The sequence below is a fragment of the Eptatretus burgeri genome, chromosome 13 (assembly GCF_056783735.1).
Source record: "Eptatretus burgeri isolate ZD-2024b chromosome 13, Ebu_testis_v1, whole genome shotgun sequence".
NCBI classification, from domain to species: domain Eukaryota; kingdom Metazoa; phylum Chordata; class Myxini; order Myxiniformes; family Myxinidae; genus Eptatretus; species Eptatretus burgeri.
In genome coordinates this window covers 34,451,012-34,473,287 of record NC_140973.1, presented here as the reverse complement: position 1 = coordinate 34,473,287, position 22,276 = coordinate 34,451,012, and the positions used below count along the sequence as shown (strand labels likewise).

General features: G+C 41.2%; 1 protein-coding gene across 9 annotated transcripts in view; it reads right to left on the bottom strand.

Annotated features, from left to right (window-relative positions):
• Positions 1 to 449: 449 nt before the first annotated feature.
• LOC147014221 (neuronal cell adhesion molecule-like) overlaps positions 450 to 22,276 on the bottom strand; it is a 395,545-nt gene continuing 373,718 nt past the window's right edge. For 5 of the 9 annotated variants that reach the window (XM_085851991.1, XM_085851998.1, XM_085852000.1 and 2 more), the window contains 2 exons: positions 3,935 to 3,946; positions 2,612 to 3,186 (listed from right to left, as the gene is read on the bottom strand). In XM_085851991.1, coding sequence (XP_085708117.1) covers positions 2,955 to 3,186; positions 3,935 to 3,946 — 244 coding nt within the window. In that variant the 3' untranslated portion in view covers positions 2,612 to 2,954. Of the gene's footprint in view, positions 2,246 to 2,611; positions 3,187 to 3,934; positions 3,947 to 22,276 lie in introns of those variants that run through there. The other 4 variants (XM_085851994.1, XM_085851999.1, XM_085851995.1 and 1 more) reach the window with 3 other exon arrangements.

Below are 22,276 nucleotides of genomic sequence, written 5' to 3'. Positions count from 1 at the left end.
TCTTGCTGGTGGAGATGCTGAACAAGCAAAATAAATGTTTCATAATGAGTAAAACAACTCTGTGGACAGAGAAGATAAAGACTCATATTTAAAGAAGTTTTTTTTTAATGCAAAGGCTAAAACTTGAAGGCGTTCTCAGAAAAATTGCTATTTAAATCCGTTAAATCAATGAGACAACATAAACCATAAAAACATTATGTACAAAAAAAAAAAAGAGAGAAACTGATTCTTCCAATTAGGACAATTTGTTTCAATTGTATTATATTTTTTCTCATTTCACACCCACCCACCCCACCCTCTGCCTCCTACCCCCCCTTAAAATACCTTTCATGCAGACAGTATCTAACAACACATATAAGGTTACATTACTCTTCTCAATACTTTATGAAGATGACCAAAAAAAGCAAACGTTTCTTTAGTTTGAGACAATTTCAAATTCCATGCAACTCTCCTGTTTTTTCTTGTAATATTTATTTAGAAACTTCACAAGACAAAAAAAGCGAGGCGGAAATTCACAATGTGAATCAATGCATATCACGGTAACAGAATGCTCGGAGCTATTAAGGCAAATACCTTAACCATTAGATTACTGTTTTCAAGATTATCTTACATTCACAATAGCACTACACTAAATGATCACATAAATGCACTAATGTATTAATGGCAGAGTAGGCCTGTGCATGTATTTACAGATAACATTGTTGAGGTGTTCAGTGATGATGCAATGTTAGTAAAAACTTGATACAAGTCAAATTAATACAAAAAAAAGAAATCTAAAAATTAATGTCTACGAACTTATATTAAAACTCTTTATGAAACTTTAAAAGTAAAACAACTTCAAAGTTACTTTGGCATTTAGAATGTATATAAAAATAAAATAAACCATTTTCGAAATTAAATTCAAACAGAGGTGCAATTACTTATATGGCCGAAACCCTATCTGTGACTGAAAATGCTTCGTACTTCCCACATGAGGTTGCATTTTGAAATCCACAAAAAGACAAAATGAGTGCAAATGCTGCTTTCGGGATTCGAATTGTTGTTTCTGTGGGCAGGTATCATTTTGAGCACTTTTACCTGTCATGATGACAATTCAATGAAAATGTTCCATTCTGAAATCAAAATATAGAAATATATATTGCAGCAAAGCACTAGTTTGAATAATCGGATGGATTTTTTTCGGCAGAGTTATAATTTAATAAAAATGGCTTTTCAGATGATTATGAAGATTTATAATTTTTTTTCTAAGCTTTCCTTTTCGCATATGCTTCATATAAGTGAGGTTTTAATGTTCCATGCAGTGGTAAATTAGTGAGCCATGCCACAAAACAAAAATTCACTTGCCTATACTAAAACCACAAAGATATGATTCAACATGGAGCTCTCACTGATATCGAGTGATAATGTGAGGGAGGTGGGGGAAAAGAGATTCAAATAAATTCAACAAACAAAATCCATGTGCATAATGTGGTCATGTCCGGGTGTTGCGTTACAGGATGATCGAATCAGGCAAGAGGATTCAAGCACCAGGTATTTAAAGTAGCAATCCATCGTGTTCCCTTCTTGTGCTTTATTTCGAAGCAACAGATTTCTTTTCTCTTTTTCTTTTTTTTCGAACAGGCGAAAAGGTAAATGCAGTGACGGTACTTTGAAGTTCTTTTTTCTTCACGTGCAGAATGGTAATAGCCATACAATAACCAATAAATCAGGTCAAATTTTACATTGAGGAGGGAAAGAAAATAATACATACATTTTGAGTGGTATAAAAATTATTCTTTTTGTCTCGTGATTTATTTTATTTTAACTCCATTTGAGACTCATTTGGCAAGCAGTGTCACCACAATGCATTTTGTTTTTGTAACTACCATGTCAGCAAAGCATGACATTTCACATAGCATGCCTCTGTACCACACTCATAATACACGGCCTTCAAAAATCGAATATACATTTATAAAAAAATGGATCAGGAGCAATTAACATTATCACACTTCTTCGAGAGATCCACCACCTTCCAGTGTGCAACAAGACATCAGTAGTTTCATAAATCAGACCAAGTATGCATGTATTTTTTTTAAGCACAAAAATCAAAAAAAATTAAAACAAAAACGTTTATCAAACAGATTTTTTTTTTGTCATTTTCAAGATCTTCCACTGCTTGGAATCTAGTGATAGTAGGAGAGAAGCCGGCAGAGTGTTGCTGTTTTAAGGCTTATGGAAGTTAGTTGCTTTGGCTGACCCATATAACCTGCAGCACAGAACAAGCAACAGCTGAGACAAGCCAGGATAGGTTCAGCCTCAAATTTGACACCAAAAGCTGATCTTGCAAACAACTCAAGGAGAACTGCATAATACAGAGGGACAGACAGACAGGATTCTTGTATTGAAGGAGATTTCAACTCAAATTAACAATCTAAAATAGGCCACTGCCAAGAATGGGTATGCAGCATTTCACGCCGATAAAATCAGGTGCAGCCATACTCTGTTAATCTGCCACAAGCTGAGACCATAATTAGGAATCCAACCAAATTCTGTGATTATATTATCTGTCTTGCTGTTCCTTGCATGGCTAGTGACTGCCAGAATAACACCATCTCAGGGAGTTTTTTTAAACTTTTTAAGTACGCAAATTGTTTTCAGCTTGAAAGCTGTATTCATTACTTAAACATGGAGAATGTCTGTGCAAGACAAAGACAACATCATGAAAAATTAGAAGATAATATAAAGCAAAAAATAGTTGGTAACCCGACATACCTTATGGGCATTGAATACCCTGTCTTCTCATCAATTACAGCAACCTTTCTCCACCAAAGGCTACAAATGAGATTTCCACACTACAGCCATTATTTCACTCTTTCCCTCTTCATATTTAGACCCATCTCTTTGTCTCCAACCCCACCCACTTTCATCAAACTTCACCAAGACCACCCTCTCACCCGTCCCTTCAAAAACAATGGTCAAACAAAGGCATTTGGAGGCCCAACTGGAGATGTAGCCTCAGAACCCACAAAGCCTTCACCGCCAACACGCTCTTTGCTGCCCCGATACTGACCGATGAAGGATCCATCTTCGTTAAACATGCCTTCAACGCCATCGCCATACTCCGCCAGGCTATCATCACTTGGTTCTTTGCGCACAGAACCATCTAAAGATGGCAGGCTGCTCTGTAGAGGTTTTTCATCATTGTCACTGCATAAAAAAAAGAGCAACAACTGCGTGAGCTTTTTTTTAAGCCAAATTAAGCAAAACCGACATTAACATAAACTTTATACAGCCTTGTGAAAAATTATCAGAGCTATATTCAAACCTTCTGGGTTTAAATAGCCTGTTGGTCCCTTGGGACAAATGTTATTGAGGAAAACTTTAGGAGGCAATTTTTCATCAAACATTAACAAGTGTCATAGGAAAAGGTATGCTGCAAGTTTCGAAATTGTGAACTGTTATGTTAGTATTCAGATGTGACATCTAAACAAAGCAAAACAAATAATACAGCAAAAAAACATATCCGAACAAATTAAAATAAGATGGGTCCCTTGTGGTTATTATTCTGTGTTAGCATGCAGATAAATGATAAAAAAAAATGTTTCATTTCACTCTGAGGCATTCCAGCCCATCATTTAGCAAGACATCTTCAAGTGTTTTAGCACAAAAACCTTCCCTTACAAAAGATGTACTTCCCATGACAATATTTATAAATTACATTTTCTGTTGGAAATTTCCTGAGTGCTATTTAAATATTTTGGCAATGTATTGACAAAAACATTTCCTTGATGTTAAATGTAGGGACAATTAAAAATGTTTGAAATTCTCATGTCCTTTCACAGCAGATAATTGCAATGGGAAAAGCAACAAAAGTATACCATGAGGATTAATTGAAGTATGCTGACAGATTTTGAAATGAAACACAGTAGCAATTAATTTTTTTTTTTAATCTTACCTCTCCAGTGGTCTGATGTGTCCAAAAGAGAGCATGTACAGCAAAGACATTAATAAGAAAGTTATCTTGTGGTCTTCTCATGACTGGATAGAACATTTCTAATCCTCGATCTAATTATAGTCACTTCAAAAAAAATTATATTTCTATGGTTTGCTGCTACAGGAAACACAATTTCATTATACTTGGAGCATAACTAATAGATTATACAAAAGTGTAAAAGTCACGTATCAGAATCAAGAAAATTAAAATAGGAATTATAGTTCCATTAAACACATGTTATGGTAATTAAAATGCTGTAATTTTACACTCCAGTATGTCCACATCAAAAACGGTGGCTCGGGAAAATTCAATTTCCGATAGATGATATGCACGTTAAAGTGTAAGAGTGTGATGCAAAGTATACAATTCCAGGTGTCAGCTGTCAAAGTGCGTTATACTCGAAGGACATGGTGTAGGCATTCTCGTCCAAATGCTGGGGAGTCATGACGTACAGATGAGATTTTATTTCACTCTTTATTGAATCAGTCTTGATTAATGACAGTACCTATTTTATAAAGGGTCATTTACAAATAATGTGCACAAAATGGTATAATTATGAACCCAACTTTACCCTCCCATTTCCCATGCTTTACAATTATTCTATTCCTTTCATTTGACAATGTCATACATGACACCCACACAAACCAACCCCATCCTCCCCATGACATCAATCCCCACAAAGTCGTCTCCATTTGAATACTGTCATGTCCTCTCTTTTCAATGCTTTATTTGTCAATTTTATTTTTGCATCTTCCGAAAATACAGTATATGTGTACACATAGTAAAAACTGTGTTATCTGGCACCCATGGGACTTTGCCCATGCCAGTTAATCAAATATGCCGGTTATCTTAATGTATTTTCTTTTTTGTATACATAGTCAAGGCTTGTGGAAGAGCAGCTAGTACACTGAACGGATCATGACATTACAGACAAAAAGTAGGACGCAAAACACGCATGCATGGGGTGGACAAAATGGACACAAGAGGAAACTCCAAGGAAGGAAAATGTTCCATCGAATGGTACAAAAGAGCAACTTATTAAAATTTGCCTGTGAAAAGTAGATTAAACAAGAGGGGGAATTACTTTGCAATACATGTCTCCTGCCAGTCCCAATGAATGTTTGTTTCTTATAATGGCGTGTTTGTTGCCGAAAATAATAAAAAAAATAACCCGATGTACATACATGAAGGAAAAACATGGGTACAGCTGATATGCATATATAAGGCATCATGGCATTATACTTGAGAACATTCCAATCACACTGGGCCATGGAGTAACACCCAGGCCTAAGGCCTGAGGCTTGCCAAACTGTGCTGCTTCATGCAATGGTGGCACATGATTTTATTGGGGTGGAATCAACCCAGCTATCCAGCCAATGGGTGTAAAGTAGTGGGGTGGAGTGAGGGCAGCTGAAAACTGGCCTATGTAAAATATGTGATGTTTTCTAAATCTAAAAAGGACATGCAGTAACTCTGTGAAAAATTGGCAAAAGGCCTTGAAACTCGGAACTTGTTGTGTAATTTAACATAATAAAGCAATTTCCAAAGTTTCAGTTGAACATGTTAAAAGGTAGGGGGAAAAAAGTCAGAAAATCCACAGATGTAGCCAGACGAAGAGCAAACCTATAGTCAACTTCAGGTGAAACCAGGAAGGTACTAATAATAACATCATTACAGTACAGTATAAAGGTAATTACCAATTAATTATTCAAAACAATAATGTACCTGTATTATAAAACATAAACTAGTCTTTTGAAGTTGATGGATGGTCTGATGTGTCAACCTCCACCATCTCAGATTAATCATTTTATCAAACTCCAGAGGCTTTCTTCAACCATTTCCTTTTATCAGACTGCTGCATTGTTTCTTGGCTCTTTCTCATGAAATGTTCTTGTATAAGGTGTGGCTGCATCACTGCCTGGGTGCTGAAAGCTTTTTGCCTTTCAGTAAAGGCCCGGTCACACCTTGACGTTTTAGCCAGGGATGGCAACGTATTAAAATGTATGTAAAACGCTGGCTTACGTTGAACTTTTGATGTTTTTTTTTTAAAGATTCGGACGTATTCATAGCGACTTGGTCTTATGTATAACGCATTGGTAACGGACACAGAACGTTTCGTTGTGTTATAGATAACTTATACCAATGAATGCTGAACCTTTTGTCGGCCTACACAACCGATGCCCAACGATAGTCTAACTTCGGCATAGCGCGTTGCAAGCATCACCGACGATGTCGTGACGTAGCCTATTAAAAGGCTGACGCACAATGATTCGAATCATAACTGCCGTAGAAATGGAAGTGACAACATCGCGGTCACACCTTGGCGATCTTGCCAGCGTATGCCGACCTAAGAAAAATGTGTCTAAAACGTTGGGGGAACGTCAAATACGGTATGAGTAAGTTTGGTATTCGTGAGTAGAACGCTAAAGTACGCTATCATACGTCGTAGTAAGTAGAGTACATCAAGAAATTTTAAACATGTTCAAAATTTTTGGACGTACTCGGCGTATGACACACGTTCCGCAGGCGATGGGGATAAGTTTTACACACGATATGTGGATGCTTACACACGTCCACAAACGCTACTTATAATCTACTCATAAGTTGAAACACGTCGCGGTAATGTCTTTTTTACGCGAAACTTATTTCTAACTTATGTTTGACGTGCATTGAACCAATTCTTTACGTAGTCCCAACACACATCGACGTATGTAGACGTATTCCGATGACGTCTTCCGGTCGACAAAAAAAATAAATGAACGTGTTTCTAGCTTACAACTGCCATATAAAGACGTGTTCCCAGCGGTTTTGGGAATTGGTATATAAAAATGCTGCTCATAAAAGGGGAACCCAACAGTGTTTTCGAGTCCTTTTTGAGTCGATGTCCATGTCAGCAGTAACAGTATTAGTATTAGTAGTAGTTTGTTCATGTTGGCAGTAGTAGGTGAGTGTGAGGGGGAGGGTGTGGGTTATGATGGATCGTCCTTGCGTCCGCGTGTCCACAGGTAGGAGACATCTTTTCACCATTGTTCGAAGTTCTTCGCGGCTAATTTTTTATGGGGCTTTTTCAACAATGAGCTATAGCTTGTTTTTACGATTTAGGTCTATTCATAACGGGTTGGACAAATGCACAATGAACTAATAATGTGCATAGAGCGCTTTGATTACTTATAGATACAATATACCAACGAATAATTATCGTGAAGCTGGCGTTCACAAACTATGCCCAACGATAGCCTAACTTATCCATATCGTGCGGCAGTTTATCTTTGCCGGTGACGTAGGGTTTGCTATTCATAGGCTGCCACTCAACGATTTAAATGGCTGCATCTCCACTATTGAAAGTAGACGCTTGCGCACAACAATTGGATTTTTTTTACACTCAACGACTTTTAAACGGTACCACTCAGCTATTTTCATTGTTTACAATGAACGATTTAAATTGCTGTCACTCGCCTTTGTTTTTTGACGCTGGCGCTCGGAAATTTTAATCGTTTCTATTGAACGTGCTAAATCGCTCAAACCCCACTATTGAAAGTAGACGCTTGCGCTCAACAATTCGATTTTTTTTACACTCAACGACTTTTAAACGGTACCACTCAGCTATTTTCATTGTTTACAATGAACGATTTAAATTGCTGTCACTCGCCTTTGTTTTTTGACGCTGGGGTTTTGAAATTTAAAGCGTTTCTTCTGAACGTGTTAAAACGCTCAAACTCGACTATTTTAAATAGACACTGCCGATGGACAATTGGAATCATAGCCAAGCTAGACATCGAAGTGTGAACATCCTCGTCATGCCGAAGAAAAGTTTGAAGAATGCTGCAAATAAGTGTCCTGGCCGTGGCCGTGGACGCTGACGCAAGGACGATCCATTATACCGACGTCTTTCAGCCTATGAGTAACTTAAAAGTAACGTCTGTCGATGTGTGGCAACGATCGCGTAACGTGCCAACAACACGTTAATCATAGGTTAGAAATAAGTTTCGGGTACGCTAAACATTACCTCGGCGTGTCTCAACTTATGATTAACTTACAAGTAGCATGTGTTGACGTCTGTCAACGATCGCAGACCGTGCATACAACTTGTGGCCAGCGTAGCGGAACGTGTGAGTCATACGCCGGCATACGTTGTGAAATTTCAAGCATGAAAAAAATTGAGAACAACCAAAAAGTACAACGTTTAAAGCCAGCGTACAACGACGTATGGCAGTGTTTTTCAGCGTGCTCTCAATGTTATCAAAACTTACCCATAACGTATTCAACGTGTGCCAGCGTTTTAGAAAAAAAATTCAAAAATCGGCATACGTTGGCTAAAACGTCAAGGTGTGACCGGGCCTTAAACTTCACAACCATGTAAACACCTTTACCAGCGATGTGGTCCATTGCCAATCAGCTTGCTATCGCTTGGCAAGCCAGCTGTTCCTTATCAACCATTTTGTTGGAATGCTTGCTTGAGTGCTTAAGTCATTTCACGAGTGCTCGACAAGTAGATTGGTAATGGAACACACCCCAGCATTGGCCCAAGTGATACGTTCAGTTGAAAGTCTTCTTTGTCTGAGTCGTCTTTTTGTTGTTCAACTTCCTTCTGTGGATTATCAACACTGTTGATTATTTCTGAGTCAGTCATAACACGTTCCACTTCACACCACTGTTCAATTTAGGGTTCAGTCAAACTTTGAAGTGGATTATCATCACTTGCTTGCCTCACCATACTCGAAATTTGTTGGAACGTGGTCTGCAGACTTTTGTTCTCCTGAGATATCAAGCTGCGGTATCCCATGTTGTAGCTTAAAATAAGCCAGTCAGCCATTAGACAAGGCACATTGATCAATCAATCCCATCATATCATAAAAAATACTTTGCTTCTCAATTAACATCAGTCCTAAGATTGGTGCTCCCACTGAACACTTGAAAGCAAGCCATTTGTATGGAACATTATCGAGCTGCTTCATCTTTGGCTTGTGTAGAGTTTGGCACTTGTCGGCAGCTTTGTTGTCTCTGACTCGGTGTAAAATTCCACTAACTTGTCCTTCTGGGCCTTGGTGCAGAGATGGTTGACAATTCAACGTACTCGCACATCAACACATTTCTAGTGTCTCCCTTCTCCAATCTCCTACATGTCAATCTTCTGGTTGATTGTGACAACAATGCTCTTCCTCTTCCCATCAGTACTACTTGAAGAAGTAACAGAAGCTATGATGCTTTAGAAGCTGAACTTCTTCTTCTCCGTGAGTTTTCACTTACATGTTCCACCCAAGATTTGAGATCCTGTGATTGGTCGTTGGGCGGAGAGCCGCATCATGTAGACAATTAGGACATGGACTTGTTGCTGTTTTTTTGGTCCGTTTAACTTTGACTCAGGAAATGTCACAGAAGGGTTTTCAAAAGCAAGGAAGTGAATGCCTCAAGTGTTGAGAAGCCAAGATTTTCATGGCACCTCTGATGGCATGGATTTATGATGGATGAACACAACTCTTGAATCATGAGGCTGAGACAAAAGATCATCGAGAGAAAAACTTCATTTCACAGCAGAGGCTGGGTCGACTCTGTATCGCATGCTTTTTTTCTGTTTTGATGGGGTAATAATGAGTGCGTAAACACCTTAATGTTTTTTAAAATACTTTTATGAAAAACAACTTAACCTCAAGTGCCAGTTGCTGGAATGTGCTGGTTTGTAAAGTGCCAGATAACACAGCTTTTACTTAGTCCCTATTGACATCGCACCAGCTTCCAGCAAAATGCCGGCATCTTTTAGGACCTGAAAGTCCCTGTCGTGTCCATCTTGTTTATCCTGTGTACCCCACCCCATCCCTCTCCGTTCTACAGATCTCCTCATGTCTCTGTTCCCCACTGTTTTTTCCTTCCCTCTCCCATCACTCTTGTCTCCTGCTCCCATTGTACATTTCTGTGTGTTAGCTCTTATACGAGCCTCGACAGTGCATACAAAAATAAATAAATAAATAAATCTTTCCACCAATTTGATGGCATCGTTTTTTATGTGAATGGAAGAAAACCAATGCCGGCATTGCAACCAATTGCAATGCGTAGGGAAATGCCGATATTTCAATGCCAGCATTTATGGTGTGAAAATGGCTTATTAATACAATACATGCATGTAATACTGTTGTGGTGCCGGGGTTCGGTGGCGAGGATGACCACCAGACGGAGCAGTTGGGCCGTCTCTCACCGAACACCGGAATTGAAGGTCATCACTCCGGACAACTCCGAAGTCGACAGGTCGCTTAATGGACCGTGGACGCCAATATTTCGACCGTGCGGTTAGGGTGTTTTTGTCTGATTCCAATTTACCTAAGTAGCCGTGCGGTCTAGCTACCGTGGAAACCACACTCTCGGCCGGCTTTGTCCGAACCGAGTCGCTGTTACCGACTCGGATCCGGCGTAACCAAGCGGAAATTATCAAAGCCGCACCGATCCAAATGACAATTTACGGCACAATCGGCCTCCCTAATTCTCAAGCCCGAACCATACTGGGTCAAAGAAAGAAAGCACAGATAACGAACTGGAACATTTAACAGTTATTTATTTACAATTGTAAGAGGGAAACACAGAGCAGACTTAACCACGAATATACAGTGGGGAGAACAAGTATTTGATACACTGCCGATTTTGCAGGTTTTCCCACTTACAAAGCACGTAAGGGTCTGTAATTTTTATCATAGGCACACTTCAAATGTGAAAGACAGAATCTAAAACAAAAATCCTGAAAATCACATTGTATGATTTTTTAAATAATTAATTTGCATTTTATTGCATGAAATAAGTATTTTATCACCTACCAACCAGTAAGAATTCCGGCTCTCACAGACCTGTTAGTTTTGTCTTTAAGAAGCCCTCCCATCCTCCACTCATTACCTGTATTAACTGCACCTGTTTGAACTTGTTATCTGCATAAAAGACAGCTGTCCACTCTCAATCAATCAGACTCCAACCTCTCCACAATTGGCAAGACCAGAGAGCTGTCTAAGGACATCAGGGACAAAATTGTAGACTTGCACAAGGCTGGGATGGGCTACAGGACAATAGGCAAGCAGCTTGGTGAGAAGGCAACAACTGTTGGCGCAATTATTAGAAAATGGAAGAAGTTCAAGATAACAGTCAATCTCCCTCGGTCTGGGGCTCCATGCAAGATCTCACCTCGTGGAGCCTCAATGATCATGAGAAAGGTGAGGGATCAGCCCAGAACTACACGGCAGGACCTGGTCAATGACCTGAAGAGAGCTGGGACCACAGTATCAAAGAAAACCATAAGTAACACACTACGCCGTCATGGATTAAAATCCTGCAGCGTATGCAAGGTCTCTCTGCTCAAGCCAGCGCATGTCCAGGCCCATCTGAAGTTTGCCAATGACCATCTGGATGATCCAGAGGAGGAATAGGAGAAGGTCACGTGGTCTGATGAGACCAAAATAGAGCTTTTTGGTTTAAAATCCACTCGTCGTGTTTGGAGGAAGAAGAAGGATGAGTACAACCCCAAGAACACCATCCCAACCGTGAAGCATGGAGGTGGAAACATCATTATTTGGGGATGCTTTTCTGCAAAGTGGACAGGACGACTGCACCGTATTGAGGGGAGGATGGATGGGGCCATGTATCGCGAGATCTTGGCCAACAACCTCCTTCCCTCAACAAGAGCATTGAAGATGGGGCGTGGCTGGGTCTTCCAGCATGACAATGACCCGAAACACACAGCCAGGGCAACTAAGGAGTGGCTCCGTAAGAAGCATCTCAAGGTCCTGGAGTGGCCAAGCCAGTCTCCAGACCTGAACCCAATAGAAAATCTTTGGAGGGAGCTGAAAGTCTTTGTTGCCCAGCGACAGCCCCGAAACCTGAAGAATCTGGAGAAGATCTGTATGGAGGAGTGGGCCAAAATCCCTGCTGCAGTTTGTGCAAACCTAGTTAAGAACTACAGGAAACGTCTGATCTCTGTAATTGCAAACAAAGGTTTCTGTACCAAATATTAAGTTCTGTTTTTCTGATGTATCAAATACTTATTTCATGCATTAAAATGCAAATTAATTATTTTAAAATCATACAATGTGATTTTCAGGATTTTTGTTTTAGATTCCGTCTTTCACAGTTGAAGTGTACCTATGATAAAAATTACAGACCTCTACGTGCTTTGTAAGTGGGAAAACCTGAAAAATCGGCAGTGTATCAAATACTTGTTCTCGCCACTGTAGATGTAAGCAAATGTACAAGGCAATCACTTAGACGATTTCTACTTCTCAGACTGGCCACAGACAGACACACACACCCAAAAAGAAATGGACCTCGTGGGTCTTTATTCGGCACTTCAGCTCGGGATGGAAGGCGAGCTGAGGGTCAGAGTCTGGCCGGGTACCTGGCCGTCTCGTGCAGTCTTATATGCGAGTCGGAGTCCGTGTGCAGGAACGGGGATCCCCAGCTCGAGCGCTCCAACACAACCCACCACGGTGGGACTCGAACCCACGACCCAGAATCCAACGAGCCCACGATCCTGGCTGCCACGAACGACGATCGACGACACGAGCACCAGCATGACCATCGACCACCAAGGAACCCCGAAAAAAACCCAAGACCGTGACACACCACCAACCAACACTGGATACAGCTCGCGATCCTTCTTATTCCTCCCCCCGGGCAGGTGGAGGGATCCACTCTGAGGTAACTCGCCTCCGGATTGGTCGGAGGGTGTCGGGCGATCGGTGTCCTCCCCTCTTTGGACGAGGCGAACATTCCATCTTGCTGGGGTGGAGTCGGCCCTGAGGTGATCTCACCCCCGCCTGTCTCTGTGGCCTCGAGCACGTGCGTTATGGCGTCGTGGTGTGAAGGGAATTGATGTAGAAAACTAACCAGAAAGAAACTCGCAGCGCACACATGAAATTAACCCATTAGATATAGGGGAGGCATTTTAGCTATCCACATATACTTAACGAAATAACTGAGCTATGGGACTGCTGACTGTCTGTGTGCAAAAGGCTTCCAAATTCGTAACAATACAACTGTATAATGTGCGACATTGCAGGAGCAATTTTGAGTCATTTGTTGACAACTTGTTACCAGACTACCTCGCATTTGGTGGTCGTAAAGATGGCTGCCCCACTACAAGAGTGCACTGCTATTGAACAGAGAGGACTCATCATTTGGTTTTTGCTTAGCGAATGTGTTAAACCGTGCAACATTCTTTGGACAGTGACTGCAAAATATCATGTGAACTACACACTCTGCCATGAAAAACCAAAAATGTAGAATTGATATGGAATTGTTGAAGGACTGTTCCAGCATTCATTCCAAGTGCCTTTTTGTATGTGCAGAACACATGATTGCAAGTTTACACATCATGTACTTTCCTCATGCAATAACCAGTCAGTATGTGCAACCTTTTATGCAATTCTGTTTTTAGAGGTGACATGAAGCATTCTCAGCAAATTTTAAATGGTCTTTCCAAAACACCAGCATGTGGATCATCCAAAAAACCACAATGATTACATTATTTAATTGCAAGTCTGTCTGAAAATGTGAGGAAAAAAATCGTTGGACATCTTCAAGCTGAATCTTCCATTTGGCAGGTTTCAAGGCTCTTTAACGTGAGGATAGGAACTGTTTATGACATCAAAAGATGGTCTCAAGCCACTATATCAACAAGATATATGCCAAGAAGTGGCTGTCGCAGGAAAATGACTCCCACTCAGAACCGATACATTTGCATGACCCATCTACGCAATCAGTTTCAAACTGCATAGAGTACTGCAATCACACTCCTCAGAACTCACAGGATAAGAGCCAACATGGTCTACAGGGGGTCTCCATAATACAGGGATCTGTGTTCAGATTCCAAGATTTGCACCGCAACACATCCAAGCATCCTTGCAGTCGTCAAATCAGAACATCTGATGAGCAGGGACTTGATGGGAAAGTATTATGTTCAGTAACAAATTGAGGTGTATCCCTGAAAGGCATGATGACCATGCAAGGGTCCACAGAAGACGTGATGAGCGATATGCCCCTGTCTGTGTCCAAGAGGCCACAAATTTTGAACCTGGAAGTGTTATGATTTGGGGTATTATTGCTGAAACTTTTGCACCAACATGATCTGTATCAATGGCAATCTGACGACAGATCAATACATAAATTGCATTTTACAGTACCGTGTTTCCTACCCTTCAACAACATGGTCTCGGAATCAAGCTTTATGCACAGTAATGCTCCTGCTCACAGTGCCATTCAAACAAGGAACATTCTTGTCAATGCCATCATTAATGTCATGACACCCTGGCCTGCCATCTTGCAAGATATAATTCCAGTTGAATATCTTTGATATATCACTGATCGTCGCATTCAGACCTTGCCAAGACAGCCACAGACTCTTGATGAGCTGGAACAGGAGCTGATTCTAGCATGGAATGTCATTCCCCAGGCTGAGATTTAGATGTTCCTCCAGTCAATGTGATGATGGTGCAATGCAGTGATTGCTGCTGGAGGTGGACACACCTGGTATTGAGCTTGTTACTTCCACATTGGATCCCTGTATGAAAATATTTGTCACATTGCAGCATTACATGATTACGTCACAATGAAATTAATATTATTCAAACTTTCTCACATGTTCGTTTTGTTATGGCAGAATGTGTATGGTGTGTGTGTTTTAAAGGCTCTTCTCACTAAACAGTTGCATAGGCTCTGCCTATTAGGCATGAACTTAGCAGAGCTACCTGCCCCCTACTTCTCAGTCGGATTTTACTGCAGCCAACACTGGGAGGAGAATTTAATTCTCATTATTTTATAGACTTGTCCACCCCAGAGAGGGAACATCCACAGACACACGTTTCAGGCTTGTTGGCCCTTGCCTTATGAGGGAAGCTTTTTTTTTTTTTACACAAAAAAGGGGGAAAAAATCCAAAGTTTTAAACTGCATGGGACGTGCACCTTAACCCCATGGCCAAAGTACACAGTCCAACAAGACTGTCCCATGACCATACACATGTACCTCAGCCCGAAGGCTGCAGTACATGGTCAATCAAACACACACATGCTAACCCCGAAGGGCCAGAATGCACGGTCATACAGTTGGACCATTCCTCAACAGGAGTAGGTCCACATGAGCAAAGAGCAAAAGCTCCTCCCCACCCAATTACAGTGGAATATATATGTATATGTATATGTATATATATATATATATATATATATATATATATATATATATATATATATATATATATATATATATATATATATATATATATATATTACAAAAGGATGCATAATTAAGTGAAAATTTATTGCAATGTTTGGCAGGTGAGATTGTTAATTCACGGTATCCTTATGAGATAGGCAGATACACAATCAGTCATGGCATTACTTTATCAGATTGTAGCAACAGTTTCAATGCAATCCTCATTAGTTATAATTGGCAATCATCTCACTGTGTCACCTCCAACTTAAAAAATATCCCAGGTGATCAAGATTATGTCAAAAACACAAGGACGATTGCATCTACAAATTAAAAACCTAATTCAATGAAACTTGTAAATGTCATAACTTGGCATGGCCAAAGAGGGAAAGTAAATGAAAGCTGCATCATTAATAGATTATTTATTGACTGGCAATTACCATTTAATACAACTGCCATTAACCATTTGAGGTTTTGAGAAGTCTTTTAAGTCTGTCATGTGTTATTGCAGTTTATGTTGAGATGCAGTGATTTTCAGAATCTAAATCAACTAAATTAACTTCCTGTCATTGCACTGAATATATTGCAAATAACCTTGATCGATTTTTTGGCCACACATGACGTTCGCAATACTTCTAAATTTCTGCAGACATTGAAATCTATTTCACCTTGAGATAGACCGGTGCTGGGAGGGGGAGAATCACCACCGGAAGAGGGACAAATTTTCATCCAACTTTTCTAGATCAGTTTTTTTGTGTAGATGACGAATAAGAAAGGTGATCAGCCAGGTTCGGGGGCGTTTCCAAGATATTGCGAGTCAAATGTCAACCGGGGTCAAATTTATCCAATTATGAGTTTTTACAATAAAACTGATTCTGAAAGCTAAAATGCAGTATTTTTATGACTCGTTTCTGCTTTCAAGTATCTAATCTATCTATAATTCCAGCAGTGTGTGTGTGTGTGTGTGTGTGTGTGTGTGTGTGTGTGTGTGTGTGTGTGTGTGTGTGTGTGTGTGTGTGTGTGTGTGTGTGTGTGTGTGTGTGTGTGTGTGTGTGTGTGTGTGTGTGTGTGTGTGTCCGCTGTTTCTCGACAACCTCTGGTCCGATCTAATTGAAACTTGCCAGATATATTGCTGGGGACCTGAGGATGTGCCTTTTCAAGGTTTGATATTAATCGGACAAGTGCTTCGCAAGTTATGGCCATTTATTTACCAAACCAATGACAAGACACGTAGTTGCGTGGGCGTGGCCGATGGTGAAGGGAAGCACAGCCACGTTCCCCATTACGGTTACAACGTACGGGCTTCCGGAGAGTGATGACTTCGTGTATTCTAATAATTTCTCGATTTCTTATGCGCATTTATAGATAAACACAATGCCCCAAGTTATGATCGTTTTCATATTAGACGGTGCATAAATTTGGGGAACATCAGAGTTAGCTGGTATGCTCCGAAGCAGGAAGTAAATTATTTTTTGCATGTTTTTTTCTCCTCTTTCCTCTTCTCTTTGTGTTTTTCCTTGCGATGACATTGGGAAAAGGCAAAATACGTTGGCGCTAATTGAATAATTGGCCATTAAGAATAAATTGCGAATAATCGTAACTGCCATATGCGAACTTCCGGACAGTGAGGACTTCACTTCCGGAGAGTGACGATTACTGTATTCTTTCTCGATTCTTTCTTTCTCGATTTCAGTACTTTCTCGATTTCTTTCTCGATTTTCTTAAACCCAATACCCCAATCCAGTCAGTGACGATTACTGTATTCTTTCTCGATTTTTTTTCTTGATTTATCGACTTACTGTATTCTTTCTTTCTCGATTTCTGTACTTTCTCGATTTTATTAAGCACAATGCCCCAATCCAATCGTCGTTTACGACAGCGAAGGAACGAAGCTGCGCGCCGTGCACGCGCAATGGAATCTGACGAAGCACGAGCTGCTCGCTTGACACGCAACGCAACGCGCATGACAAGGCGTCGTGCAGCTCAAACGGATGAAGAACGAACTGCTCACTTGGCAGACAACACTGAACGCGAGGCAAGGCGCGTGCAGAGGAAACGGATGAAGAACGAGCTGCTCGCTTGACACGCGACGCTACACACGTGACAAGGTGTCGTGCAGCTGAAACGGATGAAGAACGAACTGCTCGCTTGGCAGACAACACTGGACGCGAGGCAAGGCATCGTGCAGAAGAAATTCCTCACCAGCGAGAAGACCGGCAAGTAAGGGATGCCCTGCGCCATCAGGGCGTACACCGTGCGAGACTAGAGCAGGCTCACCGTGAGAATCGCAACCTTGCTCGATACGATGATACAGATTTCTTCCGAGAGCAACTTCATGTTGAGTACAGGCACGCGTTAAGCAGGACCTCATTATTTCAATGCACTAAATGCTCACATTGTGATGCTTTTGTGTGGACCGAGGAGAGAAGAGGATTTTGCTGCAACCACGGTAAGGTCGACCTTAAGCATGATCCTACGAATCCAAAACCCGGTTCAATTCCATCACAACCTCCAGATGCTATTAAAAACCTTTTCCTTAACCAGGACTTTGTGAAGCGCGCGAAACAGTATAACAACCCGCTGGCAATGGCAAGTATCGGTGTCCGAGAGATAGGTATTCCTGGCTTCAATCCTGGAGTGCGCATACAAGGTAAGGTTTACCATTACATTGGTGCTCCTTTTGCCGATCTGGGTTGTACCCCACGCTTTGCTCAGATCTACTTTCACGATCCAGCCCATGAGCTGGAGTTTCGTCGTGCCCACACCTCGAACAGTAGCCTGAATGAGTATTTTTTGCTAAGAGCACAACAGGCCATTCATGAGTGCAACCCATACGTCCAGCAATTCAAATCAGTCATTGAGTTTGTGGTTCATAATGATAGCGCAAATGAACTGAAAATTGTGTTAACAGGTCGTACGCGGCGCCGAGACCTTCATCATGGTACCATCAACCTTCCCTCACCAGACAGCGATGTGGCTGTCATTGCTCCAGGGGCAATGACAACAGAGCAGTTTGGAAGGCTGGCAGTCGGTGTTCACCTCAGAGGAGGAGGTTTACAGACAATAGACACCATGCATCCAGCGTATGACCCTCTATCATACATACTTCTGCTACCCTGCGGCTCCCAGGGGTACCACACTGAGTTAGCAGGGATAACGCCAACATCTTTCTACCGCTACCATCTCCAAGTACGTGATCCTACTCATCACTTCAATCTGCTACTTCGTGGTGGAAAGTTGACACAGCAGTACGTATGCGACATGATTGCAAAAATTGAGTCGCACCGTCTCAATTGGATTCGCTGCAACCAGAAGTCAATTAAGGCAGAAAAGTATAAGATCATCATTGATGTGTTGAACAGTGACGCTGAGGTGCTACCTGGACGCCTCACCATTCTGCCGCCGTCAATTTATGGGTCACCACGTTGGTATGCCAAAGAGTTTCAGGATGCAATGGCTTTGTCTGAGTCAAAGGAAAACCTGACTTTTTCCTAACATTCACCTGCAACCCAAAGTGGCGAGAAATTAAACAATCACTTTTTGAGGGTCAGTCAGCCAATGAAAGACCTGATATCGCCCAGGTGTTTCATATGAAGGTGGAAGCACTCAAAGCAGACCTCCTCAAGAATGACATCTTGGGGCATGTGGATGCTTATGTGATGGTGAAGGAAACGCAAAAGCGTCACCTTCCCCATATACACATGCTCCTGACCGTGGTACCTCGCGACAAGCCCAGAACACCAGCAGATGTCGATCGCGTGGTCTCTGCTGAGATTCCTGACAAACGCACAAATCCGGAACTACACCGTATCATGACATCACACATGATTCACGGCCCATGTGGGGAATGGAACATCTCGAGCCCTTGCATGGCAGACCGGAAGTGCACAAAGGACTATCCCAAAGCCCGACGAGAAACGACAAGCTTCTCTGATGACTCCTATCCCCTGTACAGAAGACGGTTCTGGCATGAGGTTTGAAAGTTTTTTGTTTTGTTTTGTTTGCACCTATGGGCACACACCTACGGGCACGCACCTACGGGCATGCACTAGTATTTAGAAAAAAAAACCACAACTCACATCTTTTTATGGGTGACCTTAACTCAAAGGTCAAAGGTCAACAAATAACAACCGATGCAAAAACTGATACGATGCTGACACCGAGATAACTCGGTTGCTCAAAATAGTAATCATCTAATGTTTCATCTAAGCTAAACTAGAGGTGCGGGCCGTCCTACGTCCGTTATTTCTACCCCACTGTTGTAGCGTGCCACAAGGGCACTCACTTGCTCCCAAAAGTTTTTTTAAATCTTAGTTTTTTTTCTATTTAAATTTCATTATCATATGTAGTTTCTAACCACTATAGTAATAAAAATTCATGCATTGTCTATTGATTTTTATTCAGACATTCCCTTAAAAAATATATATCACACATTTTTCTTTAAAATATCTGAAAATCTTTTTCTTAATGCATAAATGCCCTTTTGTCTGAACTGCCCCTGCTCCTCATAGATTCTAGATGAAACATTAAGATGCTTTAGTATTTAATGCCCCTAAAACATGTTTCAATCAGGGACAGTCAGATGAATCAACAGTTATTACATTTAAGAAATCTAGCTGAAGATGGTGGAAGTAGTATACCTACGTCACTGGATACAATCACCAAATATAGATGTTAGTCGGACATTTCATCACAATCACTGTCTTCACCGTAGTTTGATAACTCGTCTTCACTATCTTCATCAGAAATATTACACAGAAGTTCCACAACATCCACAGGATATGGTATATCAACCCAATGGATTGATAAATCTTCAGTCCACCCATGGTTTACTGGAGTGTCCAAGAATTGCTGGGGTCTGTGAGCCAGACGCCACATCCTAGCTACATAGTTACTTCGAGTTGAATGTAATGCCAGTGCTGACTCACATGGGGGTAATGCACACAGATCAGCTACCTTTCCGTCACGAAATCGATTCCAGAAAATAGTAGATCTGGCTTCATTAATACGTTTGCATCTCCTTTGAGTGTAGATTGCACAAGTACATATTTGAAGTCCATCAAACACTACGCTGGAAAGTTGTTGCTCGTTACCCAGTTCTGCGAATACTTTCTGCATATTTTCGTCATCTTTTATCAGTGTCCACCAAGTTTTCTTCCCTTTTCGGAAAAATGAAGAAACTTAGTCATTTCCCGAAAAGGCGTGGATACCAAGCAATGCACATTTCTGGAGTTCAGTGAGTTGACATTGACTCAGATCAAGGAATCGCCAACCTTTGCCACTCCCGTGATCTATGATGATCTTTAAATTTTCACATTCGTTGGCCAGTAAAATGATTGGAATGTCTGTATCCCCAGAACTTGAACGCACTACACAGACCGTGGGACCACCAGAGTTTTCATCTAGTGCATGTTGGGTGAGGTAGCAGATCTTTGTATCAGCCTCTATGTGGTCAGTAGCCAGGGCTGGTATTTCCTCTGAGCAGTGTGACGTTATCTTCATGCAGAGATTCCCCCTTGCATAGTACACAACTCTGTCTCCAATGAGACTTTCCTCTTCACAGAGAACCTGTTCAATCAGCTCCATCATTCTCTCTTTGTTCCCTCCATTGCACATAAACTGTCCAAATGCAGCCAGAATTCTGATATCAGGTGTGCGCAGAATGTACTCATCTGACTGCCATCTTGCAGTTTGTTCAGCCTGTTTTATGGAATATGCATTGTATGTGTCACATGCGAAATATACCACTTTGTACCGTGTGGGTATGTCAGCCATAATTCTACTGGCTAACAACCGAAACGTATCTGGTACATTCACCAATGAACGAAAATACGCAATAAGGTCAATCACGTAAACTGCATTTTCTGGGACATCATAGGCTGTGTTCGGTAAATTCAGTGATGTGAGTGCAGCTTCCATCATCTTACTTTTTGGTGTTGTCCGACGACTGCCATCTGCTGTCGCAAGAGGTAGAGGTACCGTGGCTAAAGGATACTTCAATGCTTTATCCAAATTGACGGATATGTTTTCTTTACATGACTTTGCTGCCAGTAATCCAAGGATATCTCTCTGTACTGTTACATCTTTGGTCTTTCCTGCTGCAGATTTTACTGTTGTCTTCTTCAGGTAGTCTTGAAAGCTTCTCCATGGAACTCTTGCTATCGGATTAAAAAAGCGTGTGGTTTCACTATTCTTTTCGGTATCGAGTCGGGAGTTGAACGCATTGTAGAGTTCTCTTCCTCGTTGTTGTGTTGACAAAAGGTGGGTAGCGACATCATCCGGTAATGGTTTGCCTGAAACTATGTTGAACAGTTTGTTAGGATCAATTTCATGTGAGAATGGATTGATAAAATCTGACTTGATAACTTGCATAGTCTTTTTTACATGATCATTTGATTTTTGGATCTCGTGTGGTCTTATGCACTTCCTTGGGTTGTGACTCGTGTCATCGAGCTTGGTAAGTTCCAGCAGAGAAGAAACCATAGCAGACGTAAATGGACGATTCAGCACCCACTTTCTGTATGCTGTTTCCTGATGAGTGAAGTTCTTGATGCCACCTGGTGTCTTTGAATTTTTCATAAACGTCTGCTCTCCAGCTGCATCAGTTTGATACCAGTATTGTTCCTTCAGACAGACAGGCCTTTCTTCAGAAGATCATCCTTGGCACCAGGATGCATATCATCAAGTGTCATGAGTTGATGACAATAGAATGTTCCATATCTAGCGTAGATCTGTTTGTTCATAGCAAAACAAAATGGCAATGAGTCTGTCCAGCATTTCAGTCAAAGGTCATACTCATTCAGGTTTATCGAGTAATGGAGTTTATGTTGACAATCAACAGCTTCAATGTAGATTGCCCAGAACTGTGGAGTATTGCCATAGTCTCCTCGAAGACACTGATATTTTGTCTGCTGGTATTGTTGTTCAACACTAGAGAAGCCAACTTCTTCTGAAAGTTCCTGAGCAGCATCTGTGAGGACTTTATTGTGAACAATGTCCATAAGTCCATTCAATAAGTTTGGCATATAAGCTTCTTGGAACAGACGGTGCAGCGCTTCACTGAAGCTTTCGTGAATTGCCCATGATCTAATATAATGTTTTCCACTGAGCACGCCTTTGATTGTACCAGA